At 58.1% G+C, this 20,610-nt stretch overlaps 1 protein-coding gene across 2 annotated transcripts; it reads left to right on the top strand.

Annotated features, from left to right (window-relative positions):
• Positions 1-19,413, top strand: HNF1B (HNF1 homeobox B; the record flags this gene model as incomplete). 2 transcript variants are annotated; one of them, XM_082294667.1, is made up of 9 exons in its annotated part: positions 1-338; positions 4,822-5,021; positions 6,350-6,536; positions 6,983-7,224; positions 13,198-13,361; positions 16,053-16,185; positions 16,294-16,485; positions 16,874-16,992; positions 19,393-19,413. In XM_082294667.1, the coding sequence occupies 9 exons, from the start codon at positions 1-3 to the stop codon at positions 19,411-19,413; spliced, it is 1,596 nt and encodes a 531-aa protein (XP_082150793.1). The 2 variants fall into 2 exon arrangements, with proteins under 2 accessions (XP_082150793.1, XP_082150792.1); XM_082294666.1 differs by having other exon boundaries at positions 6,272-6,536.
• Positions 19,414-20,610: the final 1,197 nt, after the last annotated feature.

Here is a 20,610-nt window from a genome sequence, read left to right as displayed (position 1 = left end):
ATGGTGTCCCAGCTGAGCGCCCTGCAACGGGAGCTGCTGGGCGCCCTGCTCAGCTCCGGGGCCACCAAGGAGGGGCTGATCCGCGCCCTGGAGGACATGGTGCCCGCCGCCGGCTTCGGCGTCAAGCTGGAGAGCCTTCCGCTGTCTCCCGGCGGGCCCCCCGACGGCAGGGCCGCACTCCCGCCGCTGGCCAACGGGCACGGCAAGGGCAAGCTCTCGGGCGACGAGGGCTCCGAGGACGGCGACGACTTTGACACGCCGCAGATCCTCCGGGAGCTGCAGTCGCTCAACACGGAGGAGGCCGTGGAGCAGCGGGCAGAGGTGGAGAGGATGATCAGGTACCGGCACCCGGCTCACCCCGCGGCGCGCCGGGGTCCGCCCGCAGGCGCTCGGTCCGACGGCCCCGGCACCAAGCGCCCTGCCCGGGGGCCGTTCCCGGTGTGTCGAACCCCGTGTCGGGTCCCGGCGCTCCCTGCCCGCCCCTCGGTCAGTCCCGGCGCTCCCTGCTCGGTGTGTCCCACCCGGTGGCGGGTCCCGGTGCTCCCTGCCCGCCCCGCGGTCAGTCCCGGTGGCGGGTCCTGGTGCTCCCTTGCCCGGCGGTGGCGGAGACCCCGCGGCGGAGGGGAGCGGGCAGGGGGAAGCCGGAGCCCGGCGGCCGTGTCCCCCCGTCCCGTCGGGGCCGCGGCAGGGCCGGCGGTGCCGGGGCCGTGGGGGCTCGGACCGGCCGCCGGCTCCGTCCCTCCGCGCCGGCGGCTCAAACATAAACCGCACCACGTGGAGCCCGGGGCGTTATTAATTTATTTCTATAAATCATCAACAGAAAGATACACAAAGGGCCGCGATCAGGGCGATCGGGCCGGCGGGTTATTCATTGCAGGGGTTGTAAAGCGGACCGGCAGCGGGGAAGGAGGAGGGAACCCCCGACGGCGGCGGCTCCTCTCCGGCCCGTCCCGAGATGCGGCTCCGCTCCGAGCCGAGCCGGGCCGGGCCGGTCCGAACGGGGCAGTCCCGGGCTCGGCGGGCAGCGCTGCCCCGGCCCTTGGGGGCGCGGGTGGCACCGACCCCGCTCCGGAGCCCCGGGGAAGCGGCGGCCGCCGCCTCTCCCGCGGCCGCGGGGCCGGTGCGAGCAGGTGGGAGCCCCGCGGGGACACCCCGAGGGCGGCGGGGACGCCTCGGGGTCCGTCCGTGTTCCCCCGTTGTGCGCTGCCGGTCTGGTGCCTGTGGCGATGCCCGGCGCCGTACCCGAAGCGCGGCCCCGGTGCCGCCGCCCGTGTGTGCCCGTGCCCTCTGCCAGCCTGCAGAGCCCAGGGGCGGCCCCCAGTCCCCCCCGACATCCCTGGGCCGCGGTAGCGACGTGCTCCGGTCCTGCCCCGGCACCAGCAGGGCAGACGGTGCCGTTTGGGGACGGGGCAGTGTCACCCGCGCCTGCCCAGGCTGGGGCCCCTCGGGTGCCACAGGGGCTCCGTGTGAGGGAGGATCCATCGCAGACCTTTCTTGATGGGTTCCCACCCCTCCTGCTTGCCACGGAGTCCTGCACCCCTGCGTGCTCCCACCTGTCCCCTGTGCCCTCCTTGCTGGCCACATCCATCCCCGGGGTGGCCGGGGGTGCCGAGCAGGCTGAGCCCCGGGATCACTGTGCTCCCACAGGTGTTTCCGTGCAAAGTTTGCCTTGGGTGCAAACAAGAGCGGGCACATGTCCCTGAGGAGCCTTTGCAAAGAGCTCGTGTTTGCACTAAGAGAGGCCTTTGTACTTGGAGAGGGAGCGGGTAGGGGAGTCGGGAGACACCGACTGCGGCCGTGCTTGGGGGCTGAACCCCCTCTTCTCCTGCTCCCCTGGTGTCCTGACCCCAGGACAGGCTCACTCTCGGGCTATTCCCACACCCCTGGGGGTGCTCAGCCCTGCAGCTCTCCAGGACCGTGGTCTGGGCTTTGCTGCCCACCCATGGAGTGGAGGGTGCCGTGGTCCCCGTGGGTTCACCCTGGGCGGTGGCACGGAGAGCCCAGCTCTGGGAGAGACAGCCCATGGCTCCCTCCCTGCCCCATCCTGCCTGCCAGGGCTCACCCAGACCCCACTCAGGCAAATAACAAATGCCAGGAGCACCCAGATCCCATCCATGGGCTGGGGACTTGGGGAAAACCTCCAGGCCTGGGGACCCAGCAAAGCCACCCCCAAATGTGTGGGGAGTGTGGGTGCAGCCGATGCCCTGGTGTGCAGGGAGATGCTGGCCAGGGACGTCTTTTCTGCAGGGAGCTAGGTTTATAATCCATCTGTATAAATTCTTGGCATATTTCTCTGAGGATGTGGAGTGTATTTACCTGGATTTGAGGCTGACAAAATGGGTGCGCTGGTCTGAGAATCGCTGAGAAGAGGAACAGGCTTTGGCCCCCTGCCTGTGTGTGAGACTGAGTGGGGAAACGGCTCTTTCTTGGGCAGCATTGGCAGCCAGGCTTTGTGGGGCTAATTTTGTACAAGAAAAACCCACCTTTCCATGATTTTGGTGGAGAAGGATTGTGGAGCCAGGGCAATAAACTGGTTTTCCAGTATTAGAAAGCACTCCTGGGCTGGGTCAGGGTTTTGGTTTTGTTTGTAAGTAAAGTCGTGTTGAAGATTGGACAATTAATGTTGGTTTTATTTCATTTTGGTGACAGAATCAAAGAAAAAGGGCTGGTGTTGACTCAAAAGGTTTTCCTCTCTGGCTTTTTAGGTTACCAAAAAAGAAAGGAAAAAAAAAGAGGGCAAACAAACACTCAAACGTTTCATTTTTGGGTCAAGTCCAAACATTTTGTTTAACATGAAACAAAATGTTTGGGTTTGGTTTCAGGTTGTTTAACCCTTTTGAATACGGTCAAGTTGATTTGTAAAGGAAAAGTCACTGCTCAGAAATTAAGAGCTGAATAATTGTTTTGAAAGTGTAAGTGTGAAACACGTTGGAAATATCAAGGTGAAGCCTTTTTAAAAATAATTAAATGGAGGGAAATTCTGGGCCTTTTTTTTGCTAATTCTCAGGTATTTTTCCAGCCAAAACGTTGCCAAATTTTATTTGAATTCCAAAATCTCGCCTGTAGCCTGCGAGTCACTCCTTTGACATTTTCCAAGTGTTCTCTGATTCACTGGCTCACGGTTTCACTCTGAGAAAACGCTGCCCCAGGCTCGGTGGTGAACCAAACCGCTCTTAGAAATGATAATGAGCTCTGTTTCATTAACTTGTTATTAATCAGTAATTAGTGGGATCAGTTAGGTGACATGAACCGCTTGTGACAAAGGTCTGCCCGAGCCCCTCAGCCCGGGCGCGGCGGCTTTGCCCAGTGCCGCTGGGAAGGACGTTTTCTCCACATCCTTCTCCTTCCTTCCCACCTTCTCCTGGGAACCATGGCATGGAAAGGACCCCCTGTGTACAGCGGGGTTCCCCTGCCTGGAGGATGCAGGGTTGGACACAGGCTCAGTGACTCCAGGAAGGCTCCGTGGCTCCTTCCCGGGGTGTGACAAAGCCCCGCTTGGCTCTGCTCCGGTACTTTTGCCGTGGATCCAACCAGCTTTGTTTTCAAGCTGCATTCAGGACAAAAAGTAAGAAATCTACTTGTTGGGCTTTTTTTGTTTTTTCTTCCTCCACTTGACAAGTTGAAGGATCCAAAATAAGTAATGAATTGGGAAAGCAGTCGGACGGTCGCTCCAAGCGCGGCGTTGGGGGATCGCATTATTTGAGTGCAGGACTGTGACCAGGTCTGGGCTCACGCCGATTTTTCAGCGCTAAAATGCTTCCTTCTAGCCCAGAATAAACCCAGGGGTCTTGGATACAGCACAGGTGTGTGGGCCCAGCCTGCTGGCACACTGGGCATTCGATAGAGCTAAAGGCCACAGACAGCATTTGGATTTTCAGCTGTAATTTTATTTGTTCCCTAAATCAGCCTCAGCTACTCCAAGGACAAAAGTAATGTGATTTAAAGAAGAGTCATTTACCCTAGATCCTACAGGATCAAGTGTTGAATAATAATCAGGAATGAGTCAACATTTTTGGGGTTTTTGGTTTCGGTTTTGCATTTGGGGACTCGTTGGGGTTTGTGTGCCTGGTTTGACCTTGGCTTCTCACCCTTTCACATATGGTCAATGCGTGCACAGCTGTGGGAGTGAGGGAATAGGGTCTCTTTTAAGGGGATATTGAGATTTTCAGATCATTATCCCTGCGGGAATGGAAGGAAGAAGCTACACAGCAAACGCCGCAGGTGGGGCTTGGTGGCCGTGCAGGGGTCCCTGCCAGCCACTGCCGATCCTGGGGGCATGGGGCACAGTGCAGGTGCTGCACCCGTGAGCAGGGGCAGGAAAAGCATCCCCAGCACTTCTCTTTCTTCATTAAGAGACCAGGATGGGCGTCCCATCCCCATCCGTGTGTGGATCCCATGGCGTGTGTGTATCTTCCAAGGGAGAACTCGCGCTGAACGCAGCCGCAGCAGTTCACGGACGGGCTGTGCTTCTCCGTGGAGGATCTGGAGGAGCTTTACTGGCATTAATGAGACCTTGGTGTGTCCCACCAGGACACCGGGATCCTCTGCTTCTCCCTCCCTGGGAGAACAGTCTGGCTGGCAACCCCCGGGGTGGGTGTGAGCCCCCATCCCACCAGCCCTGGGGTGGGACACGGCTGTTTTGGGGGCCTGGAGAAAAATAGACGCTCAAAGGATCTTGTGTCCTTCTGAAATAGTAATAATAATAAAAATAGTTATAATAATGATAGTAACAGTAGTGAAGAGTTTCCATTATGGGAAGAAACAAATACTGGGGGCTTTTCCCTGGCAGCAGATATTAACTCTTGATTTCCCTTCCTGCAGCGAGGACCCGTGGCGGGCAGCGAAGATGATCAAGGGGTACATGCAGCAGCACAACATCCCGCAGAGGGAGGTGGTGGATGTCACCGGCCTCAACCAGTCCCACCTCTCCCAGCACCTCAACAAGGGCACCCCCATGAAGACCCAGAAGAGAGCTGCCCTGTACACGTGGTACGTCCGCAAGCAGCGGGAGATCCTCCGGCGTAAGTACCCGCGGCAGCGCTCGCCTCTGGGGACGGTGGTGGGGAGAGGGGTCCCTGTGTCCCTGTCCTGCCCCTGGGTACCAGCACAGCCCCCGGACTCCAGCTGTGTAGCGTCTCCCCAAAACATTTTTCCAAGTAAAATTAATTTAAGGCGCAGGAAAGCCGGGTGAGAGCCCCTCTTGGTGGCAGGGTTCCCCCTGGCTCACCCACACAGCTGAATTTCAGGGTGTTTGTATTAGTTAGAGCTGGGAAAGCAATTAATGATGGCTCACAATTAGGTGCCTTTCCCACCTTTGCCCCTTTTCGTTTTTATTTCTAAGGCTGCTCATTTTTTTCAACTAAGAGCAAAAAATGTAGAGAGAGAATATTAAAGCCCCCTGAATTGCTGCTGTCTGTAGCAGGGTTTGGGGCAGTCTGTGCTGTTTAAAATGCAGATGATTTTGACCAAGAACACAGACTATTCTTGTGTGCCTCTCTCTCGCTGTTCCCTGCCCTAGGATCTGTCCCGTTGAGCTCAAAGCAGCCCTGAGAGGCACTGACACCCCCCAGGGAAGGGCTCTGCCTCCCTCCTCCAAAAGGATGCAAAATCCAGCAGATGGGAAGTGCAGAAAAGGGTTTAGCACCAAATGCCATTGCTCTGAAAGCACACCTTGAGATGTTAGAGCAAACAGAGCCTGCTCCAGCCTTGCCCTGTGTTTCCCCCCCGTCACGGGGGGAAAAGCCATTATAAAAAGAGGGAGAATTCCCCTGCAAAAGTGGGAATAATAAAACCCTCCCATTAATCTCCCTTTACTGCCGTGGTGACAAGCGCCGGGGCTGAGGCGGCCGCCGAAGGTCACCTCTGGTGCTGCCCGCCCCGGGCACGGGGCCGGCGTCCCACCACGCCGGGATGGGAGTGGGAGGGGAGCTGTGGGTGAGCAGAGAGGGGGACCCTCTCGGGGGGCTTTGCAGTCGTCCTGCCCAGCTCCTTGCTTGGAAAAATCCTCCCAAAACAAGTGCAGGCTGGCAGGGGCCCTGTCCATGAATATGCATGGCCATACGCATGCCCTGCATGTGCCTCCCCATTAAACAGGGATGGCAATGGGCTGGCCCCTTCCCGGGATGGGTGGCAGGGAGCACCTGGCTTGCTCCAAAGGCTGCCATGGGCTTGGGGTGCTGCGGGAGGGGACACGGGGGGGCCACCTCCGCGCGGGACAGTGACTCCGAGCGGCGGCTACAGGCCAGCTCACGTCTGCTCCTTTCTCTTTCAGAGTTCAACCAGACAGTCCAGGGTTGTGGAAATATGACAGACAAAGGCAGTCAGGATCAGCTGCTGTTTCTCTTTCCAGAGTTCAATCAGCAGAACCAGGGGGCTGCCCAGCTCGACGACGCCTGCTCTGAAACCCCCAGCAAGAAGATGCGGCGCAATCGGTTCAAGTGGGGGCCGGCCTCCCAGCAAATCTTGTACCAAGCCTACGAGCGCCAGAAGAACCCCAGCAAGGAGGAGCGTGAGACTCTGGTGGAGGAGTGCAACAGGTAATGGCTGTCCCACACAGCCAGTGCTGCCTCCCCTGCCCCACAGCCTCAGCCTTCCTTCCGAAAGCTGTGGGAGGTGCTGGGCTGCCAGCTCACCACCCCAGCTCCTGGCTCATGGCACAGCTTTGCCGAGCTGCCAGGCCTCTCCTTGCCGTGTTTTCCCCATCTGGGTGATGTTTGGGGCAGAGTGAGCTCTGTGCTAGGGCAGGGATGTGATGGGGATGCTGCAAGGATGATGCAGGGATACAGTGGGGATACCGCAGGGATGCTGCAGCGTTCCAGCAATACCAGAGGGAGTGGGGATGGCCTTTACAGCATGGCTGTAGTTGAAGAGAGCAGGTGGGCTCATAGGAAGGGCTGAAACTCCCCCAGATTTGCTGTCATCCCAAGCCCCCTGCTTACCCCCAGGCTCACCCTTGCTCCAACGTGTCCCCTTGCACGTGCAGGGCCGAGTGTCTGCAGCGAGGAGTGTCCCCCTCCAAGGCGCACGGGCTGGGCTCCAACCTGGTGACGGAGGTCCGTGTCTACAACTGGTTCGCCAACCGGCGGAAGGAGGAGGCTTTCCGCCAGAAACTGGCCATGGACGCCTACAGCTCGGGCCAGCCCCCGCACAGCATGAACCTGCTGCTGTCCCATGGCTCCCCGCACCACAACCAGCCCAGCGCCTCCCCTCCCAGCAAAATGCCAGGTAAGCCTCGCCGAGGGTGCTCGGGGGGTGATGGCAGAGCTTGGCTGGGGATGGGGATGCTGAGCCCGCGGGGCTGCGCACACAGGGAGAGGATGCTCACCCTGGTCCCTGCTGCAGCCTCAGGGAGGGATGGGGATGGTGATGGAGAGGAGCACGTGCTGTCACTGCAGTGTTATGGCCAGGCGAGCCACATGGTGAGGGCTGGGTTTCCGTCACGCTGAGGATAAATCAGTGTTTGCTTGATTGGTTTAACTCACGGGAGTTCCGTGTGGGCTCGGCTGGGCAGGGAGAGGCTGTGCCCAGCAGGGCAGGAGGAGCTGCCCTGTGCCTGCCGTGTTGTGCCGATGCCAGTCCTTGGGATGCAGCGCACTGGGGAGCACTGCCCGTGGGAAGGTGTGGCAGGCAGTGTGTCCTGGCCTCGCTGCAGGGCTGGAGATACCCCGGGCTGGGTGCAGGACTCTGCACCATCCCCATGCCGGAGTGGAGGGAGGTGGATGAGGAAAGCTGCTGGGGGTGCAGGCTGCGTCCCGGCTGCCCCTCGTCCCCCTCGGACACAGCCCCGGCACCGGCACAGCTTGGTCGGGGAGGCTGGAACCAGCCGCCTCCTGGAAATGACCCTGCCCGGCTCTTAACACACACCCAGCTCGTTACAAAGGCAAATCGAAAGGAACCCGTGTGGCGGAGAGTCCCCGCGGGAAGGGCAAGGTGCCTGGGGACAGGACTGGGGACGCTGCCAGCGGGTGGCTGGACACCAGTCCTCAGGTGTTGGCAGGCGGTGGCAGCCCCCGAGGGGTACCCGGGGATGTGGGTGGGCAGCTCCTGGCCCTGGGAGGAATCGGCAGCATCCCGGGGACCGGCCAGCGGTGACCAAAATGTGACCCTGCCCCAGGAATGCCCCGCACAATGGCGGGGACGGGGAGGACGTTTGCCCTGCTGTCAGCGGCTGATTGCTTACAAGGTGCCCTACAAGCACATTGTCAGCAGAATCAGCTGTTTTCGGTGTCGCGGCAGGCTTCACAATGCCCCACCAGCATGCAGCCCCGCATTGTCACGGCGTTGTCCCCCGTGCATGCTTAATTGACAATTAAGCCGGGGCTTTGAACGAACCCCGCTGCCTTTGATGTGCCCCCGGCCTGCCAGCGCACATGGGGCACCCCCCGAGAGCCTTTGTTTTCTTCTATTAGGGGACAGCAATTACTGTAACCGCGGGCATTTATCTTGGGGCTGCGGGGCCGTTAAGCCCCAACCTTTATTTTCCCGTCGGAGCGGTGCCAGCAGGGGCCGGCCGTGGCTATAGGGCCGGTGACAGCCCATTCCGAGGGGCTTTTGAGCCGGGCAGGAGTGATGGCTGCAGGGAAGGGCCCCTCCGGAGGGGTCAGGAGGGCTTGGCTGCGGGAATTTCGTGGCGGTCGGTGCTCGTATCCATCCTGAGGAGGAGGAGATGGGCGCAGCAAGGGACACTGTGGGGTTTTAGGGCTGATTTGGGGGGCAACAGGCAGGGATGGAGCTCAGCCATGGTTGCCACAGGGTGCTTGAGCCAAGCTGGGTCCGAGAGGCTTCCGGCTCCCAAAACACCACCGGGTCCATCGCTGCTGGAACCTCCTCCAAGAGGTGTTTGGGGATCCACTCCTGGTGGGGCACCTTCGGTGCTGGCTGTGCTGCCTGGCTGACCCCATCCTGGCTGTCCATGCTGGGATTTGAACTGTCCTTGCCCCGCTGCGGCGGCGTCTGGGCCGCTCAATGCCTTAACAGCTTAATGACGATGCTGGGACACTGCCCCTGCCCTGCCCGGCCCCCGTGACGTCCCCGGCAGGAAACGATGGGGCTGGAGCTGTGGGGCAGCTGCAAACCTCTCCCGTGCCCGTGGACAAAGAGGGATCGCCTCTCCTTGGGACATCAATGGGGTCTTGCAAAAGGGCGGAATGACAGCGGGGCAGCGATGAGAGCTGTAAAAGTCAAACATCCTCTGGTCTCTTCTTGGGGACCCATCTGTCAGGCCTCGAGCTGTAGTTTTTAACTATTTGGAGGTAAATGCTTAAAGCCTTTCTATCTCGGAGGCTCCTCTCCGAGGCTGGACTTTTCCCTTACTCTGGGTTTTATCAGCGATCTTGGTTCCCTGTTTGATTTGAAGGTCACTCGGGGCTTTATCTCGGTGCCATGCCGTAGACTCTGGCTTATGCCATTTTTATCTTCAAGAGCCCCGAAGACAATCGGGCCATTGATGAGATTAGGGGAAGCACTGCCCGCCCCCGCTCCCGCCCTGCATACAAAGGGCCGCCCGCCCGCCCGGCGCACCCGCAGTGCCCCGGCCCCACAGCATCGCCTCCAGCCTGTCCTGGGGGGCTCCACGCCCATGGGGGTCAGGGTGTGATCCATCCATCCATCCATCCATCCATCCATCCATCCATCCCTGCTCTGCAAATATCAGAGTAGCAGAGTGATATCAGAGCAATCACATTTATATACATATATATTAAAATGCATTACTTATATATATATATATATATATACACATTTTGATATCTCTACAGATGGAGATAAACATAAAAATAACCCAGTGCCACCCCTGAGATTCTTCCTAAAACGCAAAGGGCAATTTAAGTGCTTTAACTTTCCTTTAAAGCAGAGCCCATCAGTAAACCCTCTCTCCAGGGGTACCCCGGTTTATACCTGGATCCTCCCTGGTGTTCCTTGGGGTGCTGGTTCTGACTGGGACCCAGTGCCAGCAGTTGTAATATTTTACTGTCGGGGGCATTGTGGGGCTCGGTGGGTACAGTGCACTGTTAGGAGCTTTTCCCTGTTTTATGGGGGTAATTAGAACTTTATGACAGCAGCGAAATGGGAGGGTCTAGTCCCCATAAACGGGTTTATAATGGATATAAACTATGCACCTCTGTAACTGAGCAAGATTAACACTTTAGGGACAATTTGAGTGGCAGCCCAAAACTCAGAGCTGCCCTTGGTGCTTCCTGGACCTGAATTTTGGGAGCATGAAATTGTCCCATCAGCGACCTGGTTGTCCATGGTGTCAATGGGTGGAGCATCACTGAGTCCAGCGTGACCCCAAAAAATTACACTTTGCCTTTCTCACCTCACCTTCACACCCTGGTCCACACTGGTGGCTGCATCCTGGGGCGTCAGGCAGAGCCAGAGCTGAATCCCTGCTGCCACCAGATCACTCACTGGTGATTTTTTGGGGTCTGTTCTGGGGTTTGGCATTGCTGGTGATGTGCAGGACACTGGTGAAGCTTGGGGCAGAAGTGCAGCCTGGAGCTGGGGGAAGGGGCAGATGCTGGAGGTGAGGATGGCAGCAGGGAAGTCAGGAGGTGCTGGGGCTGTCTGTGGAAAGCTGTGGGTGCACAGGACCCCCCTGCCCTGCGGGTGTCACGCTGCTGTCCCCGTCCGTCGGCTGGAACAGGGTTAAGGCTACGGGAGCCGGACCCTGCGGCTCGTCTGGGGCAGGGGAAAGCAGTAAAACATTTCACAGCCTGTGCAGCTCGGGGGCCACACAATGGCCCATCCCATAAACAGACTTTTATATTATGGCTTTAGCTCCAGTTAAAAAAAAAAAAGCCTTGAGGAGGGAAGGCTCCACAGCCAGACCCATTCCTGGTGATCCCCATCCAGGCTCCTCTCCTGAGCAGCCACGGGAAGAGACTGAGGGGGAATAAATCCCTTTGCACAAGGGCTGCTTCCAGCTGTGGAGGCACAGGAGAGCAGCGGGAGAACTGTTGTGTGGGGCTCTGATGGCTGTCTGGGCCCAGCTCATAAACCCTGGATGCCAAAGCCCCCAGCTCGCTCTGGGAGGAATCCTTCAGTCCCGGTGCCAGCAGCTGGAGCTGTCCCCATGCATTCACCCCAGATGTGGGGGTGCCATGGGGAGGGCCCAGTGGTTGTGCTGCCAGGGGAGGGCTGGATCCCAGGGTTCAGTGACTGAGGGAGGCCTGGGGAGCTGAGGAAAGGCATCCCCGTCATCAGGAAGCTCCATGTGTTACAGCAGCGACGACAGCCGTGGTGCCTTGTAGTGGCTTCCCAATATTGATGATCTGACCTTCCCAAATCCATCCCAGCCCTGGGGACACATAAATAATGACACCCCTCCCATTGTGGGAATGGGGGAAACCCAGTGAGGATAGATGCTTCCTAAAGGAAGCCCTGGCAGAAGGCTTCTCCCTGCCCAGCAAGTGGTTTCTGAGCAGGGTCCTTGGTGGGGCTGGGGAGTGGCACCACTGTCACCAGCCCCAAAGCCCAGCCTCGCTCTCCTGGGGAGAGTTAATCTTCATCAAGACTCTTCATCAAGACACAGAGTCTTCAGTGGTTTTATCTAGAGACCCAAAACCTCAGTCCCCCGCCTATCAGGGAATCTCGGCGCTGGTTATTGTTCCTCAAACAATCAACGTCTTGTCCTTGGGGTTTCAAGGAAGAGCTTGAAAATCAGCATTTAACCTCCTGTGTGTTTTAAAGCCAACTTCACAGCTTTGGGTGGCTCGGCTCATGAGTTACCACCCCCTCAGCTGGATAGGGCATGATTTTGCATTTAAAATGGACTTTGTGTTTTGTTCTTACTGAACCCAGAAGAGCTTGAGGACTGCAGAAACTCTGATTTCCTTTGCGAGAGGAGCCGTCTGCGCTCTCGTCTATCTCTCAGATCGCGCCCAGAAGAAAGGGCTTTATTTTATCTCCCCTCCCATTGTTTAAGCAGCGCCGGGATCCCGGCCCAGAGTGAAGCACCCTCTGCTCGGGGCCGGGGCCGCGGGAAGAATGTGTGTGACAGTGCCCGGGTTGAGTAATGTTTACCCTGTTCATGGCAGGGACGTCCACTCGGGCCGGCAAATATCCACCTGCCAGAGGACATTCTTTTATTATCAGGGATAAAGGGGTTTGCTGGGAAATGATCAGGAACCAGACATCGTGAGGAGATTCCTATCTGTGGGACGTGTTTGACCAGCTGATGGGGAAAATTTGGAGGCGATTAGGGAGTGACTGTGTTGTGGTTTTGGTGGAGGGGCTGGGTGGGTCTGTGCTTGGGCAGATGATTTTGGAGCTGGTGGAACTCCTGGACTCCAGTTTTTATTTCTTTGCTTTTCCTTGGTTCAGAGATTAAATTCAGAGTAGCCCTTAGAGCATCCTTCACCGAGCCAGCCATGGGCTGAACCTCCCCTGTGATGGTCATTTGGAGGAGGTGTCCCCAGTGCCCTTGTGCAGTGGCTGGGGGTCACAGGTGGATGATGCTCACGGTGGCTGGCAAGATGGGCTTTGCCACCATGGGTTTTTTTCCCAGGAGAGCCGTGGTTTGTCCGTCCATCATCCACTCCCACAGCAGTTCAGTAAATCTGGTTGGGAGCACAGGGCTGGACTCCTCCTAATAAATGGCTTTTCACCGTAGTTGTCAAGGCAGCCCCGTAAAAGACACTTTTGTTTCCCATGGGTTTTCCTCAGTTAATTATTTGTGATCTGCAGATGCCTTTCCATGACACATGGCTGATCATATGGTTATCAGTGCAGGCTGCTTCAGCCAAATTAAATATATTTATATAGAAGGCCTGTGCTCAGGCCAGATTTCACTCCAGGGCAGTGGAGGGCTGGGGTCTGCTCTGGGGGTTGGTGTGTGTCTGGTCCCTCTGCCTTGCTGTGGTGCCCTGTTAATCATACACTTGTGGAGAGAGTGTCGAGAGGGAATCGGATGCAGAAGGGGCTGAGAAAACAGTGGGAGCCATGGATCTGGGAGCTGCTCACTGTAACTTCAGGAGATGGGGTCAGGGAGAAGCTGGGAAGCGGTGCTGGAGGAAGGGACACGCTTTTCAGTGCTCTCGCTTCTGTTCGTCATTCACGGGCGTCATTTAGGAGCCTGTGCACGTCTGCATCCTTGTGCCACACACCGTGGGAGGGCTGGAGGCTCCGAGGGGGTCGGCACAGCCCTGGCACACCTCTCCGGTGCCCGAGGGTGATGCCAGCGCCGGCGGTGTTTTGCAGGGGTCCGGTACAGCCAAGCGGCGAGCGGCGAGGCGGCGTCCTCGGGGGCCATCAGCCACCACGGCAGCGGTGCCATGGTCACCACCAGCCAGGCCGTCCTGCAGCAGGTCTCCCCGGCCAGCCTGGACCCGGGCCACGGTTTGCTCTCTCCCGACGGTAAAATGGTGAGTACACCTGGCCCATTGTGGCGGCGGCGCTGATAAGATAAGAGGGCCCAGCGGGCAGAGCAAACACGCTTTCCCCGGGTTTCACACGCGGCCCAGGCTGAACAATGGGGCATTGTGGGGGAAGAGGGTGCCACTGTCCCCACCGCCAGCCTGCGAGGCGGCGCTCCCGGTGGGACACGGAGTGTTTTCCGAGATGGATCTGGCAGAGCCCGGGGGTTCATTGATCGCAGGCTGAACGCGCTGGGTGGATCACTGTTTGCTTTCTCCTGCTATGACATGGTATTGATAAAATACTCATTCATTACTTTTTCCCTAAGCCCTTCCAAGTTTGGGGTTTGGTGGGGAAGAGCTTTCCTTGCGAGCAGGGACGTTCTTGCCCCGGGGCATCACCCAGGGGATTGAAGCTGCTCGTGCTGGCTCTGGCCCTGCAGCTCCTGCCTCTCCCCATCCCCTTTGCCGTGTCCTTGGGGCTCTGCTGCCAGGGCTTTGCTGGGCAGAGCCGTCAATGTCAGCATGGCAGGAGCAGGGATGTGACACCAGCATCCCTGTGGTGCAGGACATGTCCCCATGCTGGTGCTGCAGGGCTGTGGCAGGGCTCGAGCACTCGGGGTGCCCCTTCCTGGTGCAAAGCCCCTGGAGGAGTGGGTGAAGGAGCAGGGCAAGGAGGGGGCACAGGGGTTCGGGTCAGGACGGGATGGGATGTGATAGCAGAGCACAGCCCGCCCCTGGGGCAGGCTGGCAGAGGTTTGCGTGCAGCTGCTGCTTTTCCGGGAGGAGTTTCTTTTCCTGCTGAAATCGAAAGTCAAACATGGCACTGGGTGACGGGGCCAAGCCGGTTATTCCCCGGTTTTCACTTCCATTTTCAGAGGGTTGTCCCTCCTGGGCCATCCCGTCGGTCTCCTGGCAAAGCTGGGTAGCCATGGAGGGGCTCACTGTCCCCTCCCTCAGCTCTGGCACCGTTTCATTGTGCCTTTCCTTCTGGCTGGAGAGGGTCTCCCTGCAGCCCCTCGGGCTCTGGCACTCACCCTGCCACGCTGGGGGGACATTGCAGAGTGACACCCCAGCCCCCCCTGCCCACTCCCTCTGCCCCAGCACGCCCAGATCACCTCAGGGGCGTGTTGAGCCTCATAACCCTCAGCCTGGAAGCCATAAAATGAGTCAGGGATAAAGGCGGTGGTGGCAGCAGCACCGCGTGCCCAGGGCGGGGGGTCCCCAAGGACGAGGCAATGCCAGCACCCCCTGCCAGCTCCTGGGACCGGGGCAGAGACCCCTGGAAGGGGCTGGGCAGCACGGCAGAAGGAAAGGGAGCAGATCAAACCGGGAAAATCCACTTGCTAAAGTGCAGCAGAAGAGCCCTGCTGAGTTCTCCCCGTGGCACAGACACTGCCCAGCGCCGTGGGGACCGCGCGGGACCGCGGCTCTGCCAGCTTATCTCTGATCTCTAGGCAGGGCTAGCTGGTGCTTGCAAGTGATTTAATAGAAATATGCTGTAGGCTGTGGTTTCTAGTAAGTAAACATGTGCCTTTAATGCCCCACATGAAACAAGGAGCTGCCAAGGAAGTTGCTGCATCTTTCAGGAAAGAGCATTACTGAGGCTCCAGAAATCTTTGGTGGCTCACTCTTTCATGCTCCAGTGTTTGCCTCAGCTGAGTTAGTGCCAGAGGGTCTTCCCTGAGGGTCCAGTGCCTGGAGGGTCTTTTCCAGTCATGCACAATCCAGGTGCAGCGCTGTGGGGCTAAACACCCCGTGAGAGGAGCCGGGGCTGCTGGCGAGCCGCGTGTGCTTGCCGGGAGCTGTTTGACTTGTGCAGCCGAGTGTGGTGTAACCCGGCCTTGAAGGGACTTTGAAAGTGGAAAATACCGGATCAGGAAATGTGAGTCACTCCCGGGCTTTGGAATTTATTGATGGATTTGTTTCAATTGCTATCTCCAGCTCACATGTGCAAAATAAACAAGGTGCTCGGAACTGGTGTCCAGAAATGTCACCTGAAGGGCCGCGGGGATCGCTCAGTGCAAGAGGGCTAACGACAGGGATTAGGGGAAGGGGCAGCAATTAAAGAAATAAGGCACTTACATGTCCTGGGGACCAGCTCCAGTCCTCGCAGCACATGCCAAGTGCCTTTGTCTGATCCCTAAACTTTGGCCCGAAACCCCGGGCACTGACTCTGGCTGTGCACACCTGCCCTGTCTCACCAACATCCTGCCAGGTTGGTGACTAAGATCATCACCATGAGGCCCTTTTAATCTGCTTTCTGTCATTTTTCTTCACCTTCCTGAGTCTATAGGTCCCACTTTCCCCTACAAGCACAATTGTTAGAAGTTAATGAGTGTCGAGAGCCCTCAGCTGCCCCCGAGGGCTGGAGCTTGGACTTGGGGTACAAAACAGCAAAGGCTGGGGATGTGCCATGTCCCGGTGCCATGCTCCAGTGGAGCTGGAAGCCAGTGCCAGCAAAGTCCTTCCCTGCTGCTGTTTTGCTGTTTATTAACACGAAGTTGAGGTGCTGCAGTTGGGGTCTGCACCCTGGGGCCATGGGGCCTGTGTGGGGTGAAGCCCCAGCAGGACTGCAGCCTGCTCCCCTCTGAGGAGGGGGCTCTGCTGATCCCCCAGTGTCCCCATGAAGTGGAGGAGGGGGCTGGGGCACCCCGTGGCCGTGCTCTGACTGTGCCTGTCCTGCCTTGCTCCCAGCAGCTCTCGGTGTCGGGGGGCGGGCTGCCCCCAGTGAGCACCCTGACCAACATCCACAGCCTGTCCCACCACAACCCGCAGCAGTCCCAGAACCTCATCATGACGCCGCTCTCGGGAGTCATGGCCATCGCCCAGAGTAAGTGCACCCCGAGGTGGCCTCTGTGCCCTGCCCTGTGCCAGGGAGGGGACACTGCCCGCTCCTGCCGGCGCTGACATCCCTGCTCTGCTCTCTCCCTGCTCCCAGGTCTGAACACCTCGCAGGCTCAGAGTGTCCCCGTCATCAACAGCGTGGCCGGCAGCCTGGCAGCCCTGCAGCCGGTCCAGTTCTCCCAGCAGCTCCACAGCCCACACCAGCAGCCGCTGATGCAGCAGTCCCCCGGCCACATGACACAGCAGCCCTTCATGGCCACTGTGACCCAGCTGCAGAACTCACACAGTAAGGCTCAGCGGGAGCTGCGGAGGGCCCTGGAAATGAATTCAGATGGGAAATCAGCTTCTGCTCTCCCCTGCCCAAGCTGGCACCCTTGGCTGCTGCCCCTCTCTCATGGTTCCAGCTCGTGGGATGCTCAGCAGTGCGGGGTGGTCACATCCCGTCCCATCCCTTCCTTCCCCTGCTCCATCTGTCTGGTCCAGCCACAGCCTCTCAGTCCCCACGGGTTTCTGGGGGTGAGCTGCTGCCTGGGAATGCAGTGACCTGCAGGGAAGTGCTGGGTTCTTCCCTTGGCTTGTTTTAGCTCATCCCTGTCTCCATGCTGCCCATTCCCATCCCTGGACCTGCTGGCTGGGGGTGGCTTTTCCCTGAGCTGTGCCCTTCCTCTCTGCAGTGTATGCACACAAACAGGAGCCTCCCCAGTATTCCCACACCTCCCGCTTCCCCTCGGCCATGGTGGTGACGGACACCAGCAGCATCAGCACGCTCACCAATATGTCTTCCAGTAAGCAGGTAATGGCCCCACAGAGGTGGCTGAGGGGGCACGGGGTGGGGGGTGAAGGTGGAGTGGAGCTTTTTCCCCTCCGGATATGGGGCTGGAGGTGGGAGTAGCAGAGATCCCATCCTGCTGCCTGTGCTGCACTCATGTGGGAAGCTGAGGATGAGAATCCCATTCCGGCCCCTTCACAGGCTCCAAAACACCTGCTTGCAGGTGGCATGATGGGGATTTGGGCAATTTTGTCTAACAGTTGCTGGTACCAGCTGGGCCCTGCTCATGCCTGGGGCAGCTCCATGAGAGTGGGAGCATCCTACTGGGGCTGAGAAGGTAGAACCAAGCAGGCTCTGCTGCCTGTGTCCAGGGGAATCGACCGGGCTTGGAGTCAAGTGGAGTCCAAGGCTCCCCAGCTTCCCCCAGCCCATAAACCTTTATCATCTGCCCACTGCAGGTGTAAGGCTGGACTTATCCTGGTTCAAATCAGGTGTGTGAGGTTTTCCTTAGACAATAGTCCCTTTCTGAGAGCCAGATCTGGGGACTGTGGGAAATATGTGGCCCTTATTGATCGCTAGATAAATAAGAGAGAGCCTTGAACTTGCATTCAGATAAACTTTCTTCACGAGGTTTGACAGGGGACAGGTAAAAAATGTCTGCAATGACCACAGAGTAAATACAGTGTGGGATTGCTGTGAGATCCCCTGGGATCGCTGTGAGACCCCTGCCGAGGGTGAAGGAAGGGGCTGGGGCTGCAAAGGGCAGACGTGGGGGATTTGGGGTGCTTGGGAAAGGGTCAGGAACACCACCCCCCCAGGTCTCACTCTTTGCAGGTCTCAGGGTGACCACTCAGGCACGGCCGCCCCTCCGAGCTCCATTTCCTCCGTGCAGCTTTATCGGCCCATCTGCTGCGCGCTCAGCCCGAACTGCCCCTGATTAATCGAGTTCTCCTGCCTTTGATGCCGGGCTGGCCGCGGGAGCCCCAGGACACAGGAAATGTCCCTGGCAGGGAGATAGCGCCCGGCCATCCCCGCTGCCCTGGGCCCTGCGATCACCCTACCTTGACCAGCGCTGCCCACGGGGCTGGGGCTCCCGGGAGTTTCTGCCTCCATCACGTTTTTGCACTTTAATTAAAGCAGGAGGAGCTGTCACAGCTCAGGAGGGGGCATATGGGGCCAGGACCCTTCACCTGCTGCGGTGAAGGGGCACCCACCTCCCCAGTACCCCCAATACATGATAAACATCCTGCAAGCACCAGGGCATGCTCTGACTCCTGTGTCCAACAGAGAGCCCTCCCAGCCTCCAGGGTCTCTTTTCCTACCAACCATAGCCCAAGCTACAGCTGGAAAAATTTATATTTGGACATGGATTTCTTTCTTGGAGCTTACTGGTTTCATTAGCCAGAGGTGAATGAAGTGTGACAGACGCACCATGGGGGCCCCATAAATGCTGCTTACCCCCCAAGATTGCTCAAATACCTGAATATTTTTGGTGATTTGGATTTCTGTCATCAACTGGGGCTACCAGGGGCTGTGCCCTAGCTCCTCCACACTTTGCCTCGGTATAAAGCAGGCAGCCCCCACCAGGCCCCAAAACCTGTTCCGTGGTGGAGGTGGCTGCTCTGGGTCCTGCGGGGGGGATGGAGCTGGGGGAGGTCCCTGGTCACCCCTCAGCTCTCCCCTCGCTTGCTGTGGGTCTCTTATCAGATGTTGTTATTAGACCTGGAAGGGGCAAATACCTCCCGGTTCCTTTGACAACGCTTGAGTCCAAGCCACCATGTTTATTACGTTGGCAAACACCTGATAGCCACAGCCAGTCCCTAATGACATGTCACGGGAGGCTCCTGGCGTCTCCTTATCTCCGCCTGACGATGTTTGCTGTGCGCTCCAGCCCACAAGGTCACCCCCCTCCCCAGCCCCCTGCCCACCAGGGACCCCGGGGATGGAGAGGGATGGAGAAGGGGCCTCTGCAGTGGGATGGATGTGGCAGTGGGGGCTGCTCGGCTCCATCCCTGGAGGTGAGAGCGATGCTGGGGATCAGCAATGAGCCCCCGGTGCTGCTCCCACTCCAGCCGAGCTCAGCCTCATGCCTGGCTGCTCCTGGGCTGCGTGGCACAATCTCTGCAACAGCCTGGGCACAAACAGGCCCCATTATTGGTTTTATTATTATTATTATTATTATTTTATTTATTTATTTATTTATTTGTTTGTTTTATTTTGGGAGGGGGTGGCAATAGCTGGCTAAGAAAGTGTTTTCCTGCCTCCCCCACAGGGGTGCCAGGGAGGGCTCGGGGCTGAGCAGGGCACCACCAAGGTCACGAAGGAGTGCAGGAGGTGATGCCTCCGAATGCTTTGCAGCGCTACCTCCTCCTCCTCCTGCCTCGCTCCCCGCCGCTCACTGTGCTGCTCTCTCTCCCTCCGCAGTGTCCCCTGCAAGCCTGGTGATGCTCCACACCTCGCTGCCTTTGCACATAGCAACGGGATCTTATTTTCCACAACATCCCGCCGGCGAGCTGCGCTCACAGCCCAGGAGTCGCCTGCCCGAGCACAGCCCAGCAGCGAGGAGCCCGACACGGAGCCGGGGCTCGAGGCTCCCCGCAGCCCTCCCGAGCCCGCCGGGGACCAGCCCGGAGCCGCGGGGCCCACCCGGGACCTGCCTCTCCTTCCCTCCACGCAGTATTTCCAAGATGTGTCTTGGGGATTGTTTTTCTGAAGTATTTGCCTTCCAAGAGGCTCTCCCGAGGAACAAGGCACGAGCTGTGCTGGGAACTGGTAGAAGGGGAAGATGGATCATATATAAGTTATACTCCTCCACTAGGCGGACTGAGAGGGACCAGGGTCTGTTACTTGGCGTTTGGAGGGAGGAATTGCATGTGTTGTTGAACTGAGCCAATTAAACTGTAAATACAGGTACAGTCTGCTCCATCTCCCCCCTCCCCACTCCTATACATAGAGATTTATATAAAAAAGAAGTAAATTTTGTCCAATGGATGTAAACTACTGTAATTAAGTGCAATTCCCCCATCTGTATATATTGGTCCTGAATATCTTCTCTTTCTCCTTTTTTTTTTTTTTATGGTAAAGGTCAGAGCTGAGGATGGTTTTGGTTTTGTATTTCTCTTTTTCCTTTATATGAGTGAATTCCAATCCTGGGCCTGGCAGGGACACTGGTCAGGCAGCACTGGGCTCTGCTGTGCAGGAGGACAGGCAGACACGTGTCCCCTGCATGGTGACATCCCACGTGAGGGAAGGGCACAGGGCGAGCTGAGCAGGACCTGGACGATCCATGTGGGGACAACTGCGACTACGAATTAACCTCAGTGGACTTTCCCGCTTTTGGGGACTCTGAGATGGGCTCTGGTGGGGTGGGGAAGGACTTGGCAGCCTGGTGAACACATCCAGCTGCTGGGAAGTGTCAGCAGCTTCCAGGTGAGCCTGGAGCATTTGCTGCTACAAAGTGAATGAGGCCACATGGAATTCTGATGGGATCTTCTGCAGATGGGGTTCAGAGACTGTCTCCCTTTTCTCCCCCCTCAGGGCACAGAGGGGTTGGGTGCCCAGTTACTGCCTCATCTCCTGCCCAGTAAATGGCCAGTACAGGTGGCTTCTTCCTGCCTTCAGCAGTTGATGATGAGCCTTGTT

The sequence above is a fragment of the Coloeus monedula genome (genome assembly GCF_965178545.1).
Source record: "Coloeus monedula genome assembly, chromosome: 20".
Lineage (NCBI taxonomy): Eukaryota > Metazoa > Chordata > Aves > Passeriformes > Corvidae > Coloeus > Coloeus monedula.
This window is presented reverse-complemented; position numbering and strand designations above follow the sequence as displayed.